An 18470-nucleotide genomic window follows, 5' to 3' on the forward strand; every position below is an offset into this window, starting at 1 on the left:
GGGTGGAGACCCATCCCAAATTTGGTTCAGAGGTTGAGACTTGATACCAAATACATAGCAAGAAGGTACGAGAGGTTTATGACTCACAAAATGAGGGTTTCTGCAGACATCTGCTGGGCACATCCCCAGGGGATCCAGATGGGGCGACTGCCTTGGGGTTTCGTGGTGATGAGGGGGTAGGGCTGAGATGAGGGGGCTGCGGGTGCGGAGTTTGAACTCCCAGCTGGTACCAGGGAGGGAGCAGACAGCCTTTCTTATCAGCTTGCTCAGGTGTGGGGCAGAAAGGACCTTGAAAGCTGTTGGCAAGCATCAAACTTGGAGTTAGATTGTTGCAGTGAGTATTTCCAAGTATTGCATGCGACGTACTTCTACTAAATGCGTTTGTCAGAAATTCAAATTTAACTGCTCGTCTTGTATTTTTGTTGTTGCTGTTAAATCTGGCGGGCCTCTCCGAGGAGCAGAAAGAATGGCCTGGGTCCCTCCTAGGATTGCGGGGCTACTACCGCTCCAACTCGGAACGGCCCACTTCCAGACTGCTTGTTATATGACACGAATGAGCCCCCATTTATTTAAGCCACTATTAGCTGTTCAATGACTTGAAGCCGAGCCCAGTCCTAAATGATGCTGACTCTTCTGTTGGCAGCTATTGAACTATGTACTTCTCCTTAGGTACGTATTATGTAACTTATTGCAAAGATTGTTGAAACCTGTCTAAGGAATTGAAAACAACCATGGAATATGCAGATGTTATATTTCAGCACTCAAAAAAAAAAAAAAAACAACAAAACAACTGTGAAATTGGGATGTGACTTCTAATAGGTGGGGCCTTAGATTTAGATCTAGGTGGTGCTCAGCCCTGGCTGCATATTAAAGTCATCTGGGGAGCTTTTAACAAACGCTGCTGCCTCTATCCACCCTCAGAAGTTTTATTTAATTCGTCTGGGGCTGCGCCCAGGCATGATAATTTTAAAAAGCTCCCTCAGTGAATGTAATGTGCAACCAGGGCCAAAAATCATTGCACCGGATAAAATACTTCATGTATGTGTAGACATGTTCAGTCTGCATCAAGGCTTCTTATGAAGTTTTTTAGAAGTTGGAACAAAGAAAGATGTCCCCTCAATGCCTGATGACTAAGCTGTCCCCTTGCTAACTTGACAAATGCTTTAGCTAACCTGCCCGCCAGCCATCAGAATAGCTATGCTAGTCATAGCTAAGGAGAGTGGAGGAAACACAGTGCCTTTTTACAAGGAGCCAGAAACCCAAGGCAGGGAGCTCGGTAGCATCTCCTCACTTGATTTCAACCCTAGCGGGTCGCTGGAGAAGAATTTAAAGGTGCCAGAAACGGGGGGGGGGGGGGGGGGGGGGGATTCTCCTCTGTACATCTCACTGAAGGGGGCCACCCTACATGCTGAATTCCATGAAACCTCAGGAAAGAGCCAGAGGTTCGAATGTTTTAAAAAGGAGTTTGTTGTTTGTTGTGGAGCCTGCTCCTTAAATGGCAGAGATGAAAGTCAGCTGAGCTTACCTCTGACTTTGAAGCAAGCCTCGCTTTCTTGTCTGCTTGGTAACAAAACCGAACGTGTTTCTGCGTGGCTACAGATATTAGATCTCATCCTTGATGTCTCATTCACCATTCTGGAGTTATGGCCTTTCAGAGACATTGGACTCTAGTTAATCTCATTCTGCTGGACTGTAAATTGTCCCAATGTTATGAAAATAGATCCTGTGCTCATATTGTGGGTACCTGCTTCAGCCAGCCCCAGCTACTCCGCGCACTGTGCGGGCAAAACAAGCATAACACTTGATCCTGTTTGACCAGTTCCTCCAGGCTTTTTATTTTTCCTTTTGCTTCGGGCTAATCTTCAATCAGCAGGCACCTCCCCGTAAGAGGACCTGTGCTGTGTGACTTAAACTGCATTGAATTCCTTAAGTCTGTCTGATTCTAAACCAGTTTGGTTCTCACAGTAAGACAACATCATGGTGCCGTTGATGTTGACTCTCCTTTCTGCCTGTGTAAACTTAATCCGGCAGCTTCCCTTTGCTGAGTCTGTCTCAGCTTTCTGGAAAGATTGAATCGCCGCATTACAAAGTCTCCACACTATGATCCTGAAAGCAGTCTCTCCAAACTGGTGGACAGACTTGCCCTTTTTTTCTGTGCATGCAAGACTACTCAGAAGGAATTAAGTTCAAGTAAGGTGACAGGGGTAAATAAAACCCAATTCTACCAATAGGAATTTTTCTGTCTCCTCTAAGCCTTGCCCATTATAACCCAGCTTTATAGTTTCATGAGTTAAGGAGAAGAGTAATCTCTTTTATTCCAATGTCTTTTATTTAAAACTCTTGTAGTGATACGATGAGATGTTAGTGGTAAAAACAAAGGCAAAAGTTAATTGATAGAGGGAGAGACTTTCTGAGTCAGAGGGCTATTTTGCCCATTCCTGGTCTAGGAAACAATCTGTTTTATTGAGCTTAGACTGTGGATGTCTTTGAGTGTACTATCCGGACGTTTGTTAAGTACACTTACCTCTAGGAGGAGCCGCATGTCATTGCCCAGAATCTATTCTAGGGGAGATCCAGAGGCTTTCTCCATTGGGACGAATTTGCTTTCTATGGTCCGTGAGTCCCTGGAGAAGGCATTTGCAGAGCAGCCCACGAGCTTTTGGGCCGGGATGAGTTGATGGCTGTTTAGTGGCAGCCAGGAATTACGGACTGGATCACGGAAGGCAGAAAATGGAAGGGGATTCTGGGAACAGGGTATTCAGAGCATGGCTCCTTTATCTACACTACCAACTCTATCTGCTTCCTCGCCCCCTCCCCCAAGTAGTTCCTGGGGCTTATTCAGGACTGAGTGGGAGGGAGGTCCACATGGTCTTATGAGTGTCCCAGTACAGGAAACTGGTGTCAGGACTCGTCTTCTGAGGGCCAGAAAAGCTCTTGAGGCTGGTAGAGCTTGGCCTGCAAAAATTCTACTCTCTTCTCAGCCACAGGGGAGGTTCTACATAAAACGAAACTAAAATGCCTTCCAACTCAAAGATTTTCTCCTGTACCGATGGCATTTATAGAGATTCAGTTTTCCCTCCAGAAGAAGGGTTTGTCATGATTTGTAACTGAAGGGGTGAAAGGGTGGCTTGGGCAGTCAGCTCCCTCAAAAGGCTTTTTTGGTGTTTTTTTGTTTTTTGTTTTTTTTGCAACCAATCAAAGCTTTCAGTTGGGAAAAATATGTTGCTCATTGTTATAAATGAAATTTAATCCTCTTTGTAACCTATGCTTACCTCTTAGAGGCTTCCTACATACGGCAGCCAGGAGGCTGAAATGTTTAAGCACAGACACAGCTTGCTGTGAAAAATGTGTTCTAACTGCTTCTATACATGATGTACTTCACCAAGCCCTCCTTAGGATCTCTTACAGTCAGTGGATTGAGTACTTTGAGGTGTTGGTAACCACGTGATTTAAGGAATTGCTTATTGTTTCTTTGTTTATACAATGGCGGGAAGGGGGGCGGGCAGGGGATACTGTAAAAAGAGGCCTTTTGTATCCTAGACGATTCATTTCCATAGAAACAACGAGAGAGTTGTCCTCAAACATGAGTTCAAATCCAAACAGGGCAAATTGATAAAGTCATAGTGATGTGGTCAATGCATGTAAAATATTTTTGTAAGTAAACTCTATCCCAAACCTGGGGCTCAAACTCATGGTGCAGGGATCAAGAGTTACTTGCTCTTTGGACTGAGCCAGCCAGACACCCCCGTGAAGCAAAGATTTAGTCCTACAGGGGCCAGAAGGAAATTTGCTCAGGGTTTGTAAATGCAACTTGTAGTGTAACGCAATGGTACCAAATATTTTTATAATGCTTTCTCCCTCTTCCTCTGTTTCTTTAATTTGCTGAGTTTGCAAATGTGAACTTAATATAATGCAATGCTACTAAGTATTTTTAAAATGCTTTCTCCTTCTAAATTGCTGACCTAAGCAATTTCATTATACTGACTGCTTTGTACTCCTATCTTGTTCAATACAGTTATTGAAAGATAAGACAGTTTCTCCTACCTTTGGTTCAGGTGTCAAATCAATTATACAGGAAATGGTTTTATGGAGAGCCTTCTTCTAAAAAACAGACTTCAATTTCACGGAAAATGACAAAGCAAAGTTAGCCTAAGTGCAGATTTTTCTTTTAACCTCAAAACTTGGAAAAAAAAAAAAAGTCTCAAATCTAAATGGGGGTTATTTTTGCCATTAACATACACTTAACTTCAATTAACTACAAACTGAAGTCTAACAAACATAATTAAAATGCATTTTATTTCAAATGAAAAATATACAGAAACATTAACATTTGTAAACTTTCTGAAATGAACAGTACGTATAAACATTTGAAAAATAGAAAATTTCAGGGCTATAGAGTTTATTCAAAATATTTCAGAACATTTCATATATATTCAGACAAATTACTTTTCCACAAAATTTTGTTAGAATGTGAGCAGTGTACTTAGTTCAGTTTTAGTGGCTCTAAGAAAAAATATTTTTGTTGGAATAATTTTGTATTGGTGTTGAGATAGTATAATGATGGAATTCATTTTCATTTGGATTATGTAAAACAAGATAATGTGACACAAATTAAGAAAAGTTGAAGAATGTATGAGAATTGGCAATGAATGGTACTTACCTATCTGGTAATACGACTCCAACAATCAAAATGTTGATTCAGAGAGAACTAAATTCTATTAAATGCCTCATACATCAGGCACAATGCAGAGTGCGTTCCAAGTATTTCATTTAATACTCTTAAAAAACAAAGGCATTAATTTAATTTTAGGCTGCTAAATCTAAAGGGTCTTATGAACATTCTGCAATCTGAACTAAAAATTCACTAACCATTGCCTAAGAATAAAATTAGGAGTCAAAAAAATAAAATGAAACTATTACATTTTCAGAATTATGGAAAGCTTTCAATTTGGCTGCATGAAGACAGCTCTGTAATCCTTAATGACCCATGTGCCGATAGTTATGTAATTAATCTTAAGATATCTATGTGAGATAAAGTATAAATATGAAGATATAAACATACATGAAACTACCAGTCAAGACTAACATAGTCTGAATATAGGCTTCCAGCATTTTATTCCTTCTTAGACAATATCTTCCTATTTGGGAAAAATTATTCTTAGTTTTAGATTGGCAATAACATTTTAGTTTTTTGATGCAAGTGCCCACCAGGGATTATTTAAGAGTTTTTAAAATATTTCAATGGTTCTCAACACACTTCAACTTATTAAATCTTTCTCAGCCTTTCTCCTGGGTGTATGTGCAATACCAGTTCATTTTCCAATCCAAGATCCACGTGGGTTCTTGCATTCCAAAAATCTTTAGCCTGGGCACAATACACGAAGGGCAACGCTTTGCAACAGGTGGCATTAAGAAATACCTGACACTGAATTTCACTAGAGCAGAGAACCACCATAGCCTCGGGTGGATGTCTTTCATTTCCTCACTAAGAAAGTGTCCTAGAGAAACCAATACAGTTTTTCAACAGGGGGGGAACAACACTTTAAAAGAATTTTTACAATTTTTAAACACGACCTTTTCAGAAAATACTTTTCCTGCGAACTTCTGTTCATAGCTTATACATCTGATCTACAGTTAAAGTGAAACAGCAATCAACAGAGTAAACACGTACTTGACCTGAGGTATCAACCCATGTGTCTTCCATGGATTATCAGTTTTCAAAAATCAGAACGCACTGAGTTGCACTCAACACTGAGAAGTGCTGAAGAGAAGGTGACAGCCCTTTACAACTTTGCAGTCCTCTCTGAACATCCCTGGGAACATCAGTCATAGCTAATAGAACTGGGAAATGCTGAAGTCCGTTTAATAGAATTCTAAATAATAGAACTTATCATTATGACCCAGAGCGGACTTGAGCTAGATTACGAACAAATGAAACATTCTGTTGGAACAGAAAAATCCAATCAACCTGAAGGGTTTTTGTTCTTTTTTTCCCTCTAATATCGTAACTTTTTAGTTAGGATTTTTGTTTTGTGTTGGATGGAAATAAGTTTAGTTCTAGAAATAGGTAATTTCTTTCCCATGAAATCAATGAGTGATAAGATACCTGTCCATACACATTAAAGGCTACCAAAAATGTTATTCCTGCTGCGTGCTTAGAGACAGGAAAATTGTGTGTAAGTTTTAATAAGCAAAAGGTATTTTCCTGTAGTAGTCCCTGAGGTCTTAATATTTTGTTTTCTAGGAAGTTAACTTCCTTTCCCAGTCTCCCAAAACACTTGTCAACAAAATGTATGGAAAACATGGTCAGGATGAAATTCAACAGAAAAAGACAGTCTGCCACTTATTGTGATAGGATATGCATATTTTTGTAAAGATTAGTAACTAATTATAATTTTCTTGATAAGCATGAAAGTGCCAAATTTCAAGGGAATAATTACGATAATTCATTCAGGTTTTTACAAAGATGTTTCTAGTTGTTTCCAAACAGCCTACCCTTTGGGAATCAGACAGTTGAGAAAAACCTAAGTATACAATATAATATTAAAATAATGTGCCAATTTACATTTACAGACTTTACAAAAGTCTCTATGTCAACAGGGAAAATGACCTTTGGGATAATAGTAAGAGAAAGGGACAACATGAATATAAGGAACTCCAAAGCTTAAATCATTTGGTCTTCTCCAGAAACTCAATTTTGTCTCACGTTGTTCAGGTTTGAGTTAAAAGAACCCTTGAAACGAATCGTTTGCATTTGTTTTTGTGAAAAGAGAAAATACTGTTTCACTTAAGTATTTCTTTCCTTCCTCTATTCTCCCCTTTTGAATTGGTAGTAAGTTTTTATGATCTGCTAATAAATTACAATTCATAAGCTCTTCATGGACTGTGTCTTGTGCATTCTAACCCACCAAGGAGTGGATTTCCAAAGCAGGCCTATTTTTTCTTCCGCATTCCCCTCTTCAGCCATCTAGTTTATTAAGAAAGAAGTTATGGAAGGGGCGGGGGGAGCATCAGTGATCTCGCGTCTCAGTTTTAATAATTTGAAACGATGACTCATCAGAGAATGATGGCTGATGTTCTGCTTATCAGCACATAGCTAAGTTTATCTATGAATTACTACGAACAGCAGCCAAAGAAGTGAAGAGCCACCTGGCACAGCCAAATATATTGTGACCAGAAGAATAACTCAGAGACCCATGTAACTCTTGAACTTCTTTTGTGCTCAGGGAATGTTTCAAGTTTGTAGAAATGAAAAACACTGGAAGTCCTCTGGAGGAGGATCCAAACCTTGGTTTTCAAATTTGATGGCTAAAATCGAGGCTTTTTTGGGGGGAGTGGGGGGAGGCTCACATCTAAACTATTAGTTAGAACTTTAAAAATGTCAGCTTTCCTAATAGTTCTTCTAAGAATTAGGTATTTCTTGTCCTCTCCAAGTGTCTTCCATTGGCTAAAGTTTGGGGTTTCTAGAGACTTTGATCGTCAATCCTGCTAAACAAAGTAATGTCATCATTGTATCCTGGGGTTGAATATTCTGTGTGCTCCAGTAAGACATATTTGTCTTCACTGCCATTCAGCGAGAGGACTTCTTTCTGTGTGGTGGATGTCAGGTCATTCCAGGTAATGTCAGTGTTTTTAAAAGCATGTAGAAGAAAGATGCCATTGATGATGGTGAAGAACCCACTCAGGGTCCCGATGATATCTCCAGCTTTCATGCCATACCATTCTTGGAATAAGATGGCGGAGCAAGTTACTACCATGGACGTGAAGAACACATAATAAATGGGAGTCACAAGAGATGTGTTAAAGGTGTCCAGTGCCTTGTTGAGATAGTTAATCTGTGTCGTCACCGAAAGCACGAGTACACCTAACAAAACAAAGACCAGTGGGTGCTTATAAACTGGCTTCCATTCCAATAGTTCCTTAATGGCAATTCCCAGGCCCTTGACAGAAGAAACTGAAAATGCTCCAATCAATGAACAGATTGAAATGTAGACCAATATATTGGTCTGTCCCTTCCTGGGAGCCACGATCAAAATCAGCACCAACGAGATCACAGTTATGATCACAGCAAAGGAAATAAATCCTGTTTGGAAGAAAAAAAAAATTAGAATTCAGAAATTGCTGATAGGATCATATCTTTATGAAAGCTTGTTAGGAGTGTAGGAGCATAGGTGTTTTAGAAAGGGAAGTGAGATTAAAACAACAAAACCAAAACAACATTTTACTGCATGGCTCTCAATATTTTACAATGGACTATGACAAACATATCTTTTGAATTTCATAGCTAACACTATGGGGCATGGCAGCTATTGTCTGACTGACTTTTTATTTTCAGAGAGGGAAAGTAGCCAAAATTGGGGTTGGAATATATGCCTTTTGCCTCTCCTATCCCCATCTCCTCCTTTCAGGTATAGAGAGGAAGCATGGACAGAACAGTAAGTTGTGTCACCTTTACAGAAGACTTGTAATACAGTCAAACCTTACTGTATCTCACAACCCACCATGAGGCTTGCAGCCTTTTACAGTATTATCCCAAATTCACTTGATGAGGAGAGAAAATGGAACCAAATATTGAGTAAGAGTTTCTTTTGGTTGAATCACAGACCTGGGTCTCTCAATTTCATTTCCATTTCATGCAAAGAAGTGACTTCCTCTTCTTGTGGGGCATGGATAACCATCACAGTAGACCCCAATATACTTAATATGCAGCCTATTTTGCCATGAATGTTCAGTTGCTCATTTAAAAAATAGGAAGACAATATTGCACTGTTAGGAGAAGAAAAACAAAATCACTCGTTCAATTAGCTTTTGATCCCATAGCAGCTCAGAAGTCACACTGTGGTATGTTGCACCCTGTATCCCAGTCATCAATCAACTGATCTGAATATGCTACATGACGCTGAAAAACCTGATTAATTTTAAAACTCAGAAATGATGGTCAATCAAATCTGCTTAATTGCTTTTGTACCTAAAGAGTTTTCAGGGACATTCTATATCCATGTAATCTTCCTATGAGAAGTCATTTTCAATTTCCCCATCTTCTCCTATAATGCCAAACAACATACAAGATCTTTTACATCATACTGGCTTGATACATTTAGGAGATCTGTGCTCACGAAAGCTTCAGAGACAGATACATGCCTAAAGAAGAATCACTCTGCTCAGGGCTGATGTTTGGCTAGTATGCACAAGTACAACCATATGGGTTGTCAAAATATTGAAATATTTCCTTACCGACTGCTACCGCCGTGATACTTCCACTTATCCAATAGTCCCACTGCTTTGGTTGTCATGGCCTCTGGAAGTCCTGTCGGCCTCACCACAGACACCAGACAGTGGATCCTGATGCTCCACCAGCAGGTCTGTTGTGATTCCTGCACACCAGCCTTCCCTTGACGCCCTGGCACTCCCATCAGGGTTGTATCTGTACCAATTTGCACGCAAGTCTGTGGCACCGTTACTCGGTGCCTTCTTAGAGTCGTGGTCATGTGGCCACTTGTGAGGACTGCAGCCTCAGCCAAAACACTGCTGCTACTACTGATTACCGCTCCTTGCACAGACAGTGTTCTAGTGCTCTCTGTGTACTGACTCATTTACTTCTCACAACAGTCCTACAAAGAAGGTGAAAAGAAATGGGTAGGCCTAGCCGTAAGCTTTCTACTAGAGGTGGATAGATAAAAGGAACAGACAAGCGCAACAAAACTGTGGCTTAACTGTAAGAGTTCACGTGCCCGTTGAGCACATTCATCTGGGATCATGATAAAGACCAACTCAGAAAAATGAGATGGACATTCTAGGAACATGAAAATTACCCGTTTCCATTACTAAAAGAAACTCAGAGGTCTCCAAATATAACTATCCTACAAATGATGTAAGACTTTAAGTGGGAGTTGAAGTTTAACCCAAACACTCTGCTTTTAAACCCTCTGATAATTGTGGTCATTAACCACTATGACAACAGAAAGGACTAAAAGGGCTGTCCGTGGCAATGTGTTCAGGTAAGAGAGAGAAAAAAATCCCCTAGGCTTCACTGAATAAACGCAAACATAACACATGATTATTTTATGTTAGCAGGAAATTAGGCCCCCTCTCATATTTTCTAAATAATAACAATTTATTTCTCATTTCTGTTGCGCTTGATTGTGTCTTCTCAAATTACTTGTGTGATATTTTGTTTTGAGATATGCCTAGCAATATATTTCTTGTGGTTTAAGCTCATCATGCTATTGACATCTCTACAGAAGCCAAGCTCATTTCTCACATACCTTACGAGCACACTCAGAGCACCCAGCGGGGTGACCAAGGTGGCCGGTGCAAAAGCATAAGCTGCAAAATTCGCCGCTTCTCCGGCTCCCACTGGAAAGCAAGCCATAGTAGTCATATGAGAGATGGACTTGTCAGAAGAGACAAACCAAGGACACAAACAAAATGGTAGACTTCTATGCCAAGGGTACTGACAGATCTAGCTAAAAGGAACAATTTAACTTTTTTAATGGAGGTTGGGGGGAGGATTGGTATTAAGGGATGCAGACAAACTGTAAATACCTGGTGATATGAACTCAATGCAAAAAGTGGTAACAGATGATTACACATTTTAAGTGACTTCCAATAGGGATTTTAGTTATGTCACTACCAAGAACATATTCGGTCACTCTGATAAAATCTAATTAGAGGTAGCTTTAACCTAAGCAAAGAATTTTTCTATTTGTTTAACAATACCTACTGTTATGCAAATGAACAAAAAGCAATGTGGCAAATTAGAGTGCTTTGCAGAGATTTACTGACTGGGCAGGGGATAGCCAGAAATGCCTACCACAGGCCCAGGTAGCCAGGGGTGTCTGAGTTGCACAAGATCCAAAAACACTTTAACAGGATCTTAGAAGCTCGAGGAGATCCAGAGGGCTGTTTTAAAGTCATAAGGATGTGCTCCTGCAATCTTTCTCTCATCTGAGGAACTCTAGATCTCTGTGAAATGATTTCTATAGTGAGGGGAAATCCCTCTAAGAACTACACTCTTGTCTGGGAGCCAAATTATTCTTATGGGTCACATGTGAACATTTGCCAACAGAAGCCAGTATTTCACAAGGGCAAACTAAGCCAAGAAAACACTTATATTGTAGACAGAGCTTCTGGAACAGATAAAAGACACCAGAATCTTTTTATTTTTCCATCTGGCTGCTATGTCCCCGGCCTTCCCCCTCTACACCCCAGCCAAAACTTCAGGAGTACTCAGCTTTAGGGAAACTATCATAAAACACATAGAAAATTCCAGAACAGATAAATTAGGAGACTGCTCTTCTAGGAAAAGGCATGGCAGTTTTCTTCAAATATTAAGCTTTCTTGAATACTTGATATTATTTATATTTGTATCTCTTATAGACAGCTTTCCAGGAAAATATTAATTTCATAATTGAAGTGCTGTATGTTTGTCAATAGATAAAATCTCTAATGTTGTAGACATATGCTTTTTGCTCTTCAAAACTAGCATGAACTTTGTACATGATGAGAATAAAATTGTAAATGTAGCCACATAACATTCTCCTTATATTTATATCCTACTGTGTGGGTAGAGGGGTGGGGAGACACAAGTAGGAGAGAGAGAGAAGGAGAAAAAAAGAATCCAAATCTCTGAAATCTCCCCAGTACGTCCTGGTCAACTTTTGTTCAAATGAAGTAAGAAAACAGAACTAAAAGGGCTATAGACACATTTAAATGATTTTTATTCATCATCTTTTTAGATTCTAACACTAAAGGACAGTTATCCAATTCTTTTGCATAGGAGGCCCACACAAGTACTGAAATGTGTTGGTTGGTATTGGAAAATAAGTGGAAGTTTTTTTGTTTTTTTGTTTTTAATATGAAATTTATTGTCAAATTGGATTCCATACAACACCCAGTGCTCTTCCCAACAGGTACTCTCCTCAATACCCATCAGTTTATTCTCAGTTTTTAAGAGTCTCTTATTTTTTGGCTCCCTCCCTCTCTAACCTCTTTTTTTTTTTTCTTCCCCTCCCCCATGGTCTTCTGTTAAGTTTCTCAGGATCCATAGAAGAGTGAAAACATATGGTATCTGTCTCTCTCTGTATGACTTATTTCACTTAGCATAACACTCTCCAGTTCCATCCACGTTGCTACAAAAGGCCACATTTCATTCTTTCTCATTGCCACCTAGTACTCCATTGTGTATATAAACCACAATTTCTTTATCCATTCATCAGCTGATGGACATTTAGGCTCTTTCCATAATTTGGCTATTGTTGAGAGTGCTGCTATAAACATTGGGGTACAAGTGCCCCTATGCATCAGCACCCCTGTATCCCTTGGGTAAATTCCTAGCGGTGCTATTGCTGGGTCATAGGGTAGATCTATTTTTAATTTTTTGAGGAACCTCCACACTGCTTTCCAGAGTGGCTGCACCAGTTTGCATTCCCACCAACAGTGCAAGAGGGTTCCCGTTTCTCCACATCCTTTCCAGCATCTATAGTCTCCTGATTTGTTCATTTTAGCCACTCTGACTACCGTGAGGTGGTATCTGAGTGTGGTTTTGATTTGTATTTCCCTGATGAGGAGCAACGTTGAGCATCTTTTCATGTGCCTGTTGGCCATCTGGATGTTTTCTTTAGAGAAGTATCTATTCATGATTTCTGCCCATTTCTTCACTGGATTATTTGTTTTTGGGGTGTGGAGTTTGGTGAGCTCTTTATAGATCTTGGATACTAGCCCTTTGTCCAATATGTCATTTGCAAATATCTTTTCCCATTCCGTTGGTTGCCTTCTGGTTTTGTTGATTGTTTCCTTTGCAGTGCAGAAGATTTTTATCTTGATGAGGTCCCAGTAGTTCATTTTTGCTTTTAATCCCCTTGCCTTTGTGTATGTGTCAAGTAAGAAATTGCTGCGGCTGAGGTCAGAGAGGGTTTTGATGGTTTTCCTGCTTTCTCCTCTAGGGTTTTGATGGTTTCCTGTCTCACGTTCAGGTCCTTTATCCATTTTGAGTTTATTTTTGTAAATGGTGTCAGAAAGTGGTCCAGTTTCATTCTTCTGCATGTTGCTGTCCAGCTCTCCCAGCACCATTTGTTAGAGACTGTCTTTTTTCCATTGGATGTTCTTTCCTGCTTTGTCAAAGATTAGTTGGCCATACTTTTGTGGGTCTAGTTTTGGGGTTTCTATTCTATTCCATTGGTCTATGTGTCTGTTTTTGTGCCAATACCATGCTGTCTTGATGATTATAGCTATGTAGTAGAGGCTAAAGACTGGGATTGTGATGCCTCCCACTTTGGTCGTCTTCAAAATTACTTTCGCTATTTGGGGCCTTTTGTGGTTCCATACAAATTTTAGGATTGCTTGTTCTAGTTTTGAGAAGAATGCTGGTGCAATTTTGATTGGGATTGCATTGAATGTGTAGATAGCTTTGGGTAGTATTGACATTTTGACAATATTTATTCTTCCAATCCATGAGCAGGGAATATCTTTCCATTTCTTTATATCTTCTTCAATTACCTTCATAAGCTTTCTATAGTTTTCAGCATACAGATCTTTTACATCTTTGGTTAGATTTATTCCTAGGTATTTTATGCTTCTTGGTGCAATTGTGAATGGGATCAGTTTCTTTATTTGTCTTTCTGTTGCTTCATTGTTAGTGTATAAGAATGCAACTGATTTCTGTACATTGATTTTGTATCCTGCAACTTTGCTGAATTCATGTATCAGTTCTAGCAGACTTTTGGTGGAGTCTATCGGATTTTCCATGTATAATATCATGTCATCTGCAAAAAGCGAAAGCTTGACTTCATCTTTGCCAATTTTGATGCCTTTGATTTCCTTTTGTTGTCTGATTGCAGATGCTAGAACTTCCAACACTATGTTAAACAACAGCGGTGAGAGTGGGCATCCCTGTCGTATTCCTGATCACAGGGAAAAAGCTCTCAGTTTTTCCCCATTGAGGATGATGTTAGCTGTGGGCTTTTCATAAATGGCTCTTATGATGTGTAAGTATGTTCCTTCTATCCCGACTTTCTCAAGGGTTTTTATTAAGAAAGCGTGCTGGATTTTGTCAAATGCCTTTTCTGCATCGATTGACAGGATCATATGGTTCTTACCTTTTCTTTTATTAATGTGATGTATCACGTTGATTGATTTGCGAATGTTGAACCAGCCCTGCAGCCCAGGAATGAATCCCACTTGATCATGGTGAATAATTCTTTTTATATGCTGTTGAATTTGATTTGCTAGTATCTTATTGAGAATTTTTGCATCCATATTCATCAGGGATATTGGCCTGTAGTTCTCTTTTTTTAATGGGTCTCTGTCTGGTTTAGGAATCAAAGTAATACTGGCTTCATAGAATGAGTCTGGAAGTTTTCTTTCCCTTTCTATTTCTTGGAACAGCTTGGGAAGGATAGGTATTATCTCTGCTTTAAACGTCTGGTAGAACTCCCCTGGGAAGCCATCTGGTCCTGGACTCTTATTTGTTGGGAGATTTTTGATAACCAATTCAATTTCTTCGCTAGTTATGGGTCTGTTCAAGCTTTCTATTTCCTCCTGATTGAGTTTTGGAAGAGTGTGGGTGTTTAGGAATTTGTCCATTTCTTCCAGGTTGTCCAATTTGTTGGCATATAATTTTTCATATATTCCCTGATAATTGCTTGTATTTCTGAGGGATTGGTTTTAATAAGTCCATTTTCATTCATGATTTTATCTATTTGGGTCATCTCCCTTTTCTTTTTGAGAAGCCTGGCCAGAGGTTTGTCAATTTTGTTTATTTTTTCAAAAAATCAACTCTTGGTTTCATTGATCTGCTCTACAGTTTTTTAGATTCTATATTGTTTATTTCTGCTCTGATCTTTATTATTTCTCTTCTTCTGCTGGGTTTAGGCTGTCTTTGCTGTTCTGCTTCTATTTCCTTTAGGTGTGCTGTTAGATTTTGTATTTGGGATTTTTCTTGTTTCTTGAGATAGGCCTGGATTGCGATGTATTTTCCTCTCAGAACTGCCTTCGCTGCATCCCAAAGCGTTTGGATTATTGTATTTTCATTTTCATTTGTTTCCATATATTTTTTAATTTCTTCTCTAATTGCCTGGTTGACCCACTCATTCTTTACTAGGGTGTTCTTTAACCTCCATGCTTTTGGAGGTTTTCCAGACTTTTTCCTGTGGCTGATTTCAACCTTCGTAGCATTGTGGTCTGAAAGTATGCATGGTATGATTTCAATTCTTGTATACTTATGAAGGGCTGTTTTGTGACCCAGTATATGATCTATCTTGGAGAATGTTCCATGTGCACTCAAGAAGAAAGTATATTCTGTTGCTTTGGGATGCAGAGTTCTAAATATATCTGTCAAGTCCATCTGATCCAATGTATCATTCAGGGCCTTTGTTTCTTTATTGACCATGTGTCTAGATGATCTATCCATCTCTGTAAGTGGAGTGTTAAAGTCCCCTGCAATTACCACATTCTTATCAATAAGGTTGCTTATGTTTGTAATTGTTTTATGTATTTGGGGGCTCCTGTATTCGGCGCATAGACATTTATAATTGTTAGCTCTTCCTGATGGATAGACCCTGTAATTATTATATAATGCCCTTCTTCATCTCTTGTTACAGCCTTTAATTTCAAGTGTAGTTTGTCTGATATAAGTATGGCTACTCCAGCTTTCTTTTGGCTTCCAGTAGCATGATAAATAGTTCTCCATCCCCTCACTCTCAATCTAAAGGTGTCCTCAGATCTAAAATGAATCTCTTGTAGACAGCAAATAGATGGGTCTTGTTTTTTTATCCATTCTGCTACCCTGTGTCTTTTGGTTGGTGCATTTAATCCATTTACATTCAGTGTTATTATAGAAAGATATGGGTTTAGAGTCATTGTGATGTCTGTATGATTTATGCTTGTAGCGATGTCTCTGTTACTTTGTCTCACAGGATCCCCCTTAGGATCTCTTGTAGGGCTGGTTTAGTGTGACAAATTCCTTCAGTTTTTGTTTGTTTGGGAAGACCTTTATCTCTCCTTCTATTCTAAATGACAGACTTGCTGGATAAAGGATTCTCGGCTGCATATTTTTTCTGTTCAGCACACTGAAGATATCGTGCCAATCCTTTCTGGCCTGCCAAGTTTCAAAAGAGAGATCAGTCATGAGTCTTATAGGTCTCCCTTTATATGTGAGGGCACGTTTATCCCTTGCTGCTTTCAGAATTTTCTCTTTATCCTTGTATTTTGCCAGTTTCACTATGATATGTCGTGCCGAAGATCGATTCACGTTACGTCTGAAGGGAGTTCTCTGTGCCTCTTGGATTTCAATGCCTTTTTCCTTCCCCACTTCAGGGAAGTTCTCAGCTATTATTTCTTCAAGCACCCCTTCAGCACCTTTCCCTCTCTCTTCCTCCTCTGGGATACCAATTATGTGTATATTATTTCTTTTTAATGTATCACTTAGTTTTCTAATTTTCCCCTCATACTCCTGGATTTTTTTATCTCTCTTTCTCTCAGCTTCCTCTTTTTCCATAACTTTATCTTCTAGTTCACCTATTCTCTCTTCTGCCTCTTCAATCTGAGCCGTCGTCGTTTCCATTTTGTTTTGCATTTCGTTTAAAGCGTTTTTCAGCTCCTCGTGAGTTTTCCTTAGTCCCTTGATCTCTGTAGCAAGAGATTCTCTGCTGTCCTCTATACTGTTTTCAAGCCCAGCGATTAATTTTATGACTATTATTCTAAATTCACTTTCTGTTATATAATTTAAATCCTTTTTGATCAGTTCATTAGCTGTTGTTATTTCCTGGAGATTCTTCTGAGGGGAATTCTTCCGTTTGGTCATTTTGGATAGTCCCTGGAGTGGTGCAGACCTGCAGGGCACTTCCCCTGTGCTGTGATGTATAACTGGAGTTGGTGGGTGGAGCCGCAGTCAGACCTGATGTCTGCCCCCAGCCCACCGCTGGGGCCACAGTCAGACTGGTGTGTGCCTTCTTTTCCCCTCTCCTAGTGGCGGGATTCACTGTGGGGTGGCGTGGCCCGTCTGGGCTACTTGCACACTGCCAGGCTCGTGCTGCTAGGTATCTGGCATATTAACTGGGGTGGGTAGGCAAGGTGCATGGGGGCAGGAGGGGCAGGCTTAGCTCGCTTCTCCTTAGGTGATCCACCTCAGGAGGGGCCCTGTGGCAGCTGGAGGGAGTCAAACCCGCTGCCGGAGGGGTGGATCCACAGAAGCACAGCCTTGGGTGTTTGCTGGGTGTTTGCTCGGAGCAAGCAAGTTCCCTGGCAGGAACTGGTTCCCTTTGGGATTTTGGCTGGGGGATGGGCGAGGGAGATGGCGCTGGCGAGCGCCTTTGTTCCCCGCCAAACTGAGCTCTGTCGTCCCGGGGCTCAGCAACTCTCCCTCCCTTTGTCCTCCAGCCTTCCCGCTTTCCGAGCAGAGCTGTTAACTTATGACCTCCCAGATGCTAAGTCGCACTTGCTGTTGCCACACACTCCGTCCGGCCCCTCTGCTTTCGCCAGCCAGACTCAGGGGGCTCTGCTCGCCTGGCAGGCCGCCCCTCCGCCCCGGCTCCCTCCCGCCAGTCCGTGGAGTGCGCACCGCCTTGCTGCCCTTCCTATCCTCTTCCGTGGGCCTCTCGATTGCGCTTGGCTCCGGAGACTCCATTTTGCTAGTCTTCTGGTGGTTTTCTGGGTTAGTTAGGCAGGTGTAGGTGGAATCTAAGTGATCAGCAGGACGTGAGGTGAGCCCAGCGTCCTCCTAAGCCGCCATCTTCCCTGTCTCTCCTCACTTTCAATCTGAAGGTGTCCTCAGGTCTAAAATAAGTCTCTTGTAGACAGCAAATAGATGGGTCTTGTTTTTTTATCCATTCTGATACCCTATGTCTTTTGGTTGGAGCATTTAGTCCATTTACATTCAGTGTTATTACAGAAAGATATGGGTTTAGAGTCATTGTGATGTCTGTGGGTTTCATGCTTGTAGTGGTGTCTCTGGTACTTTGTGGTCCTTGGAACATTTCACTCACAGAGTCCCCCTTAGGATCTCTTGTAGGGCTGGTTTAGTGGTGATGAATTCCTTCCGTTTTTGTTTGTTTGGGAAGACCTTTATCTCTCCTATTCTGAATGACAGACTTGCTGGGTAAAGGATTCTCGGCTGCATATTTTTTTTCTGTTCATCACATTGAAGATTTCCTGCCATTCCTTTCTGGCCTGCCAAGTTTCAGTAGATAGATCCGTCACTAGTCTTATCGGTCTCCCTTTATATGTTAGAGCATGTTTATCCCTAGCTGGTTCAGAATTCTCTCTTTATCATTGTATTTTTCCAGTTTCACTATGATATGTCGTGCAGAAGATCGATTTAAGTTACATCTGAATTGAGTTCTCTGTGCCTCTTGGATTTCAATGCCTTTTTCCTTCCCCAGATCAGGGAAGTTCTCAGCTATAATTTGTTCAAGTACACTTTCAGCCCCTTTTTCTCTCTTCAGCTCTTCTGGAATTTCTATTATATGGATGTT

The 18470-nt window shown here is 40.5% G+C and overlaps 1 protein-coding gene across 1 annotated transcript in view; it reads right to left on the reverse strand.

Annotated features, from left to right (window-relative positions):
* Positions 1–4277: 4277 nt before the first annotated feature.
* NIPAL1 (NIPA like domain containing 1) overlaps positions 4278–18470 on the reverse strand; it is a 32152-nt gene continuing 17959 nt past the window's right edge. Inside the window, exons 4-6 of the mRNA XM_025921970.2 lie at positions 10266–10356; positions 8606–8766; positions 4278–8083 (exon numbers count right to left, since the gene is read on the reverse strand). Coding sequence (XP_025777755.1) covers positions 7464–8083; positions 8606–8766; positions 10266–10356 — 872 coding nt within the window. The 3' untranslated portion in view covers positions 4278–7463. The remainder of the gene's footprint in view (positions 8084–8605; positions 8767–10265; positions 10357–18470) is intronic.

Source organism: Puma concolor, chromosome B1 (genome assembly GCF_028749965.1).
Source record: "Puma concolor isolate L17-30 chromosome B1, mPumCon1.1.hap2, whole genome shotgun sequence".
NCBI classification, from domain to species: Eukaryota; Metazoa; Chordata; class Mammalia; order Carnivora; family Felidae; genus Puma; species Puma concolor.